Source organism: Kryptolebias marmoratus, linkage group LG5, assembly GCF_001649575.2.
Source record: "Kryptolebias marmoratus isolate JLee-2015 linkage group LG5, ASM164957v2, whole genome shotgun sequence".
Lineage (NCBI taxonomy): Eukaryota > Metazoa > Chordata > Actinopteri > Cyprinodontiformes > Rivulidae > Kryptolebias > Kryptolebias marmoratus.
In genome coordinates this window covers 2,415,583-2,424,748 of record NC_051434.1, presented here as the reverse complement: position 1 = coordinate 2,424,748, position 9,166 = coordinate 2,415,583, and the positions used below count along the sequence as shown (strand labels likewise).

The window sequence follows — 9,166 nt, the reverse complement described above, 5'->3', positions numbered from 1 at the left end:
CTTGTTTTAAGTCTACTCCTTGTTACAGAATAAGATTCCTCTCATGGAGCTTCCTAAGACAATTAAGGAAATAGGGAATGTTTACTGATTCAAACAAATGCCCATAAATGAGCATACCTGTTTTTTTCATAAATAAATAAAATAAATTACCAAAACGCAAAGAAATCCCACATCTGTACACATATTTATAAAATGTAATAGCTACTTAAGAAACAGGAAACACAAAAGTGGTATACCATTGAAATTTAATAGGTATATTATATAGAAGACAGTAGATTTTCTTAAACACAAACTTGCAGAAATGTTGGGTTTCATTCTCCCAGAACTTTAACAGAGTCACTCTAGATTAAATACATTTATGATGACACACAGGAACCTATCATAACGTTATTAGAGTTATTAATGGTGCTTTGTGAAACAGAATGCTACACCAATACTGTATCAAATATATATTGCATAAACTACATAGATGCCACATAACATATCATTTAACTTAAAACATGACAGATGCACATTTCGACAGGTAAATATCAGGTAATCTACTTTGGTAACTCCACAGTGACGCTTTCTTACTGTGTCCAGACTAAAACCTACACTTTTGCAAGATTACATTAGAATTCAAGTGTGATAGGTACTGATGCATGCATTTATATATATCTAACAGTTATGTTTAACTTTAGATAAATAAAATGTACCTTTAAAAGACGTTTCAGTACATTTGGCTGTACTGTAACCAGCAGTGCAGTTTTCACAAAAATAGTCATACAGATCAATGAAAAATGAATAAAAAGTAGATATGAATATAAACAAAACAAATATGAATCATTGTGAGATTCTTCAGTGGTAAAGTACCTGTTAATGCATTGCAGCACACGCTGACAATAAAACGATGCAGTGTTTCATATAACTGGTCCAAGATGTGAGGTAGAGGATGAGAGAGTGACAGGTTTTTTTTTTTAAGGCATGTTGGGACATTTTAGAACGACTACAGTAACATTTCAGAGCTCATCCGTCCTCACAAGTCATCATTCTGGGGTTTAACCGCATTAAGATAAAAGATTTCAACTTTCATCAATTTTATTTTTTAAGCATTTGTGTAAAAAATACGAGAAAATAATTAGTTTGCATTGAATGACAAAACCAATTAAACCTTTCTAACCACCAATTTATCATTTCTGGTCTATGCTATCAAACAGCCCATGTCTCAATCTGACACCAATTAACAGGTTATAATCTTATTGGTTCTAAACAAACAGTTTGTTTTAAATTTACACTGCTGCGTTTTAATTTGTACAAAAATAATTCAAAGGTTATTTTTTTTTAATTCAAATTTCATTTAAGTTTTCCATCTGTTTGAGAAACTGCTACATAACTGGTCAAAATACGACCAAGGCACAAATTTCCACTAATAATTATTACTATACAAAGGGTGGAAAAGGAGCAGATGTTGCTCCTGTTTTGGGGCTAAATCAGATATTTTTAGTTTCTATAAAGTAAGGATGGCTGCTGACCCTGACCTGAGACTTGCTAAAAGCTAAGAATTATCCATAAATAAATTTACCTAATGTGGTAATTACAGCTTCAGATTAAAAATTAATCCCTTTGTAAATTAAATATACATTTCTGTTTAGCTCAACCACAAACCTTCAGTAACAAATGCATGTTTGTCTTTATGATGCACTTTAAATTTGCTGAGCTTCCACCTCGATAAGCTTCTTCTTGACAGGGCTTCAACTTTTAAAAATCAGCATCAAATAATTTCTGAAAAAATAGAGTGCCTGGTGAAAAACCTGAGTAGATCTTATAAAACTACTCTTTAAACGAATGTAGAACCGCAGCACAAGTTTTAAATTCAATATAAGCTTCTGTTCCTAAAATAAAACTAACCATTCATATCAAACCGAAGCCATTATTTCTAAAATATACATACTGATTCTGCACTGCGGTTCCAGGACTTCATAAGCTGTCATTTTGCAACCATCTATGCCACTTTGATTTACTTCACAAAAATGTCTGTCAGGAAAATGTTGGGAGCTTTAGTGAACTGAAGGTTTGTATCACATGTTGATGCTAAGATGCACTTAAAGTTTGGCAGCAAGGCAGTGGACCCAGGCAGTGTCAGAGACGTTAAAGGTAAACACGCAGACGGGGGGTAACAGAGACAAGACAAGATCTGCTTCGTGTGATGAATATGGAAAAAAAGAAAAGGAAAAGAAAGGTGGCTTGAGACTTTTGCACATTTATGTAAACATGGAACATGTTGAGCATTTAATAAAGACTCCAACTGCAACACAAAGAGTCTAAATAAACTGAGTCTCAGGAACCAAAAAAACAAACAAATGAAAGGTGAAAATGATTTTCACAACAGTGACTTCACAAACCAGCTGAAGGAAACAGCAACACAGAACAGGAGGGGAGGAAGCTGCGATAAGAGACTTAAATGTAGGGAATCCAGGCAGCTGAGAGGGAGAAGAAATCTGCCTGGAAGGTTCCTGTTCAGCTCCTTCTCCTCAGCCTGATTGAGAAGACACCTGAAGGATGGAGGGAAAGAAAGAAAAACACATGTAAGAGTAAAAAACCTGCATTTTCTGTGAAAAGACAGTAAATACTAAGTGATGAATGGCTGTTGAAGAAGCTGAATCTGAGTTGTTAAAGCTAAAAGCAGCACAAGAAGACAAAACTAGACCAGGTGTGCTGAAAAGAACAATGTTTTTAAAGGAATCAGAAGTCTCAGAATATATTTATGTAGGAAAATATTTGTAAATAAAGGTAAACATTTTGAAAAGTATAAAAGTATACAATTCATAGCTGGAATGTCCCAAATGAGCTGAACGTTTTTGACATTTGAATGTGTAAAAAAAGCACAGATTATGCAGAAATAATTACATGTCGAAAGATGTTTGGAGGAAAAGAAAGAAAAAGAGAAACCGGATCGCTTCAGTGTGAACGCTGACTCAGCATTCACTCTAAGCCTGAAGGTGTTTCTTCTCATGTAGAGAAGGAGTGAGAGTTACCTGAGAGATGTTGACTCCGGTCAGCTTCTCCAGCGCGTCGGGGAGGCGGGTCATGATGTTCAGCACCTCTCCTGACAGTTTGGCTGCTCCCACCTCTCCTCCTCCGCTCGACACCATGGTGACTTTGTTGGCTCCACACAGAGGCCTGCTGATCTCCTCTGCCATCTGGTGTGAGACAAGCGTCACAAAACGTTTAAAACTTTCTGTAACGAGAACCTAAATTCATTTATTAAAGGTAAAGTCGATCAGAGGCAGCGCACCGGCTTTTCAAGGCATCTTTAGTTAATAAAACTGAAAATGATTCCTGTGTAAGATGTTTCTTCTCACCAGAGGCAGCTTCTCCAGCAGCATGTCCACCATGGCTCCATCCTTGTACTCCTGGAAGGCCTCCGCCTTCTTCCCCATCTGCTCAGCCTCAGCGCGACCTTTGGCCTCGACAGCAAACGCCTCAGCTTCACCTTTAACCTAAAGGAGTGTTTAACATATTTCAGTTGCACTTCATATATTTGTAAAGTAGTTTAGAGCAGAAAATAGCAAACATAAGATCCAGAAACTGTGTTTTGATTTTAACAGCTGCCTCAGATTCTTTAAAATGGAAGGAAGGGAAGAACGGATATATACTGAAACCTCCAGTTTTCCTGCTGTATGCCACAAACATCCTGCACCCAGTTCCTGTGTGGCGTCTGTAACTCACCCTGATAGACTCGGCTTCAGCTTCAGCCTCCATGATCATCTTCAGGCTGCAGAGACAAAACAAGAGAAACGTCAGCAGATGAGGTTCAACAAATACGTTTTACATCCAGGAGGGTGGAAACAGTTTCAAACTCACTTCAGGGGTTTCATCTGTTCTGTGGGGTCGAACAGATGTCAATCATGTTAAATGTTTCTTTTTAAAAACATGATAAATTATGAATTAAAGAAATGATATTTCTGTGGAAACATGGTGTGAATGCTGAGAGCTGAATCAAATCAAATGGCCAGCTAGAAGCTAAATGTAGGAAAAGGTTAGCTAAAACATAAAGTAGTAAAAGTTTATCTAATAGCTAAAATTAACAGAATAGTAGCTACAAACTAAAAGGAGCATAAAAAGATAAAACTAGACCCAGTTTGCTGAAACAGATTCCAAAGAACAAAGTTTCTGAAGGAACTGAGGAGATCTCAGTGTCTGTAAATAAAGTTAAATATTTAATACAAGTATATCTGAAGTAGTTTCTTATTTTATTTTAAATTTAACTTTATTTTATGCCTCCTTAAAGGAGATGTTTTTTATGTCTTAGTATTTTTATGTTACTGTGACACAAAGTGCAACGTTTTACCCCTAAAAGAACATCTCTCTGCAAAACCTCCCACCATGTGTGAGTTCACTCAGAGAACATGAGTCTGGTGTTTTTTCTGGGGACATGAGGATGAATCTTCATCTCACCGCTGAGCCTCAGCCAGTTTCTCCAGGCGGTACCGCTCAGCCTCCGCAGGTTTCTTCACTTTGGCCTCCAGCTCCTTCTCCCTGCGACTGATCTCCTGCTCCTGCAGCAAGATCTGCTGCGTCCGCTCGACCACCTGGATCTGCATCTTCTCCTCTTCAATACACTGCTTGGTCTTCGCTACCTGGAGAGGAAAAATACAGTTATATAAATAATAAATAACTACACAATCTACTGTGTAGCAGAATCTAACAGTCATGTCAGGGATTAATATTCTCTACACTTCATGGAAAACAAGTCTTTCTCCTTTAACCAGAAATCTCCCTCTGTGCTTTGAAAAAACTGGGAGGAATGTTTTGGTTTGATCCGACCACAAGAATCCAAGACTGCTGCTTCCTACAGTATCTGCTTGTTTTAATAAACAAACCCACTCAGTCTCTCACTCAGAAGTCAGAGAAAGACTGGAAGGGAACGTTAAAGTGTTATTAGCTCTGGCTGAAAGCCACAAATAACAGGACTGCATAAAACGGTCAGACTGATCCTTTTAGTTGCTGTGTGGTTATGGTTTGTCTCCATAATAATAGATTTTAATTATTATTCTGTGGTTGCAACAATCAGTCTCACTCATCAGTTTCATTGTTTCTTTTATTTTTGTTTTCCTTCATCCCCTTTTTCTCTCATCTTAAAAACTTGAATTCATATTTTGGTATCTGAATGTAATTTTCAGTTCAGTCACATTTTTTTGTCTCCTACTTTCCTAAACGTGTCTTCAGGGCGTTCAACTAGAAAAATAACCCCAGAGTGTCAAGCAGAGACAGACGTTACCTTTCACAGTTATTATTGTTTGTGTTTATGCTTCTTTTCTTTATTGTTACATCTGTGTTTCCTCATAAACATCAGATTCATTTGGACAGATGAGCTGCATGACGTTTCTGTGTACCTGCAGCTGGTAGGCCATCTCAGACTCAGCCTTCTTGGTGTTCACTTCGATATCATACGCTGCCTTCTTCAGCTCATAGTCTCTTTGGGCCTTCGCCATGTCGATCTCATTCCGGTACTGAGCCGAGATTTTCACCTGCATTGCATGAGCTTCCTGCAGGGAGCCACAGAGAGGAACAGAGACATGAGAAGAAAAGTGAAGATCAATGAGATCAACTCCTCTGGGAGAAAAAAAGACGCGCTGGTGGAAGATGCTAAAAATAGACCAGAGAGGGAAAAAATGGAACAGATCTGTGATGGAAATAGAGCTGTAAAACTAAGTTTTAACACTTTAAATAAACCCATGCAGCAAAGTGGATGTTTGTGTTTTATAGGAGCTTCACAGGAATGAGATGATCTCACCCTGATCACAGCGTCCCTCTTGTTCTGGGCCTCTCCAATCCGGGCGTCCTTCTGGACCTGAGCTGTTCGGCCTTTTCCCAGAGAGTGCAGATAATCCTGAGAGAGAAATAAAAACAACAAGGTGTGCACTTCTGCTTCATTTTAAAGTGTAGAAAATCACAAAACTACTTTAAAATAAAAAAGATGGAACTTTCTCTCCTCCTTAGATCCTTTATAAGACAGGAGATCACTACCTGGTCATCATGAACATCTTTGAGAGTGTAGCTGACCACGCTGATGCCCATGTTGACCAGGTCAGAGGACGCCACCTTGAAAACCTGCTCTGAGAACTTCTTCCTGTCTTTGTAGATTTCCTGTCAGAGAAATAGATTACCCAGGCTGTGAAAACTGGAGTGGTGTTGTGACTCCATATAGCTCTTAGTAATGTTGCAGAAATCAATAAATCAGGATAAGAAAGAATATAATTTAATGTGAACTCCTTTTGTCTGCATGCAAAATAAAACTTATTCTTTACAGCTAACAGCTTCTCAGTGTGTTTGTGTAAAATCAGCTTTATAGAAGTTCAATGTTTGTAAATCAGGAAAGGTAAAGGGGTGTTACTTATTGCTACTTACCTCGACAGTCAGGTGGGCAATGATGGCGCGCTGGTGTCCCTCCAGAGTCTCCAAAGCGATCTGAGCGATTTCAGCCTCCGACTTTCCCATAAACATCTGGCAGGCTGCGGCCAGCATCTGTTTGTTCTGACCCTGGATCTTCATCTGCAGAAAACAGTTCCAGGTTTATGATTACAGGACATCATCTAATGAGCACAAACACAAACAGCATCTCCAGAAAAAAGGCGGAGGTTTCCAGGAGATAAGGAAACTAAAATCTGTTATATTTCAACAGGTTTAGTTGTTGTTTAAACCTTTTATTTAACAAATTAAATGATTTTCAGAGAATCTTTTGACCAACTTCATTGTATTTAAACAAAACAAAAACTAATCTAGAATTTAACGCCATCAATACAAATTAATAGTTTATTTTATGATCTGTTTTGTCTTAAATTGGACAAATTTTACTCTTTATGTGGGACTCAGCTCCGCTGGTAAACACCTTCAGTATCAGCAGGTTTTAAAAATGAACAGCTTGCATCTGTTTCTGTAGATCATCTCAGATTTATATTCTCATCTGCAGAACCGGACCCTCCAACAAGCAGTATTACTTATACCTGATGTTAACTAGCATCAGATAATAAATATGTTCCTAAATCTTTGGTAAATGCTCCTTTAATACCCAACCTTCACCTTCACCTGTAACCATCTGATGTTCTGATCATAACAAAGTTGGTCAGTGAAAAAATTAAAGCCTACTAAAATACACAAAGCCTACTAAATACTAATCTATCTGATTATTTAGCCGTGTTTATGTGACAACTGGCAGCTGTTTTTCTTCTGATGGTCCACAGAAAGTATCGGTTTATGAGTTTACACCCGTTTCTCTCATCATGTTGTATCCTGCTGTTTATCCTTCAGTGAAGCGCACTGACCTGAGCGATCCCAGTAACAGAGATGGGAACTCCATGACGGGTGTAGACCTTATCGCTCTTCACATTCAGAGTCAGAGTGTTCAGAGAGATCCTGGAGAGGCAGAGGAAGACATAAAGACGAAGGTTAACGGACGGGAAGCTGCTCTAATGGAGTGCATTAACATGATGTATTTCTGGTTTCATGGCTGCAGGAGTTGAAAGCCAGCTACAAAACTCAGATTAAACATTAACTTTATCTAGATTACAATCAGCCTGCTCTGCCTGACCATTTAGATTTTCTTTCACTTCTTATTTTTGCTATTAATTGTAAATTAGTTAAATAAAATGTGTGTGTCAGATGATTGCCGCTCCTGTCGGTGTATGCAACAACATGTAGATAAAACCCAGTGTTTGTGTACCTCTGTATCTGCTGAACACAGGGGACGACGAACACTCGGCCTCCAGCAATCATCAGAGGAGGAGAACGACAGAAACCTGAGGGGAAACACAGACGAGCAGCAGATCAGCGATCAACTTCACCAAAAACCACTGCCAGTTTTACATAAGGGAGGAAAATAGTTCATTTATTCACTGAATGAGTTGGTCTTTATGATCTTGTCTACATTCACTGTAACTTTCAAATTATTTATAAGGCAAGCAGATAGTTTTCTAGAGCGAGCTACAATATAACCTCCATAACTGATGTAACTCCTTTAGTTTTTATCCTATCACAATGATCTTGGTGTCAAATTAAAGGTATTTTAATTTGAAAGCTCAACCTAATGGTGCCAAATTTATCCAGTTTGCCCAAACTTTTTATTTCTTTTAACACATTGCTACATCAGATCACAGATCAGGTTAAATTATCCTTTATTCAGCTTCTTTAAAAAAATAAGTCACTATAAAATACATTTTAAAACACTCTAAGTTATCATTTAAATGTTTATAAAGACCTGGATCTTATTCACCTTTAACCGAAACCCTTAAAATGTGTGAAAATATTAACCTTATGGTTTTCAGTGACTTTATTTTGGAAAAAGCTCCTGACCTTACCTGACACCACCATAGCCTCGTTAGGACCACAGGTGTAGAACATGTTTACTGAAAAATAAATATATATCTTATTAACAACAGATACATTGAACACTTTTCCCAATAAAAGCCTCAGAAGATTAATAATTGTGTTTTTTTGCCTGTTAGCATGAAGGGAGGGTCTGTGATGAACAGACACCAGCAGGACTCAAATTTAATTTACGAAAATGTTGCGCAGTAAAAGTGGAAAGAAACGCTTAAAAGTAAAGCAGAAAACGAAAATAATACAGCCACATAACAATAAAAAGCGGGCATTTTAAAAATCCGAACATATCTAACGTGAATTTCAAGCTAGTCGGTCTGATTATCTATAAACTCGATAAATTTATCCTCTTATATTTGTTTACAATCGAGAACTGATGTAAAAAACAAACTTACCGTTCAGAAAATAACCGATTTGATTTAAACTGAAGAGAATAAACAGATGAATATGAGTATCTGTTGATTATAATCTATGTAATCGATCTAGGTAAGGTTTTTTTCGGATGATAAGGAGATGATGCTCTGATGAGCTGCAGCTCAGCGGCACATAGACCACGCCCACCGGCCCGGCTGTGCGCCATCGCCGCCTAGCGGCGCGGTGGGGAACTGCAGCCTGTGATTATTCAGTGAATTAAAATTCAGAGGTTTTTAAAGTAATTACACTTTATTTGAATACTTAATTCTCTGATTCAGTCTGTCATGAAATAGGAACACTAAAGACACAAAAACACAAAGGCAATATGAATGATGAAACTAAAAATTTTAATTATTTATAAAAAAAAAACAAGACTAATTTAGTTGAGGGGAAA

At 37.6% G+C, this 9,166-nt stretch overlaps 1 protein-coding gene across 1 annotated transcript; it reads right to left on the bottom strand.

Moving 5' to 3' along the window:
- Positions 1–234: 234 nt before the first annotated feature.
- flot1a (flotillin 1a) lies at positions 235–8,911 on the bottom strand. Its single transcript, XM_017427575.3, has 13 exons — positions 8,754–8,911; positions 8,337–8,384; positions 7,703–7,778; positions 7,305–7,395; positions 6,391–6,534; positions 6,010–6,129; positions 5,777–5,872; positions 5,376–5,528; positions 4,438–4,619; positions 3,709–3,754; positions 3,342–3,479; positions 3,015–3,179; positions 235–2,531 (listed from the first exon to the last, which is right to left on the bottom strand). Exons 2-13 carry the CDS (start codon positions 8,377–8,379, stop codon positions 2,511–2,513), a joined length of 1,275 nt encoding a protein of 424 aa, XP_017283064.1. The 5' UTR covers positions 8,380–8,384; positions 8,754–8,911; the 3' UTR covers positions 235–2,510.
- Positions 8,912–9,166: the final 255 nt, after the last annotated feature.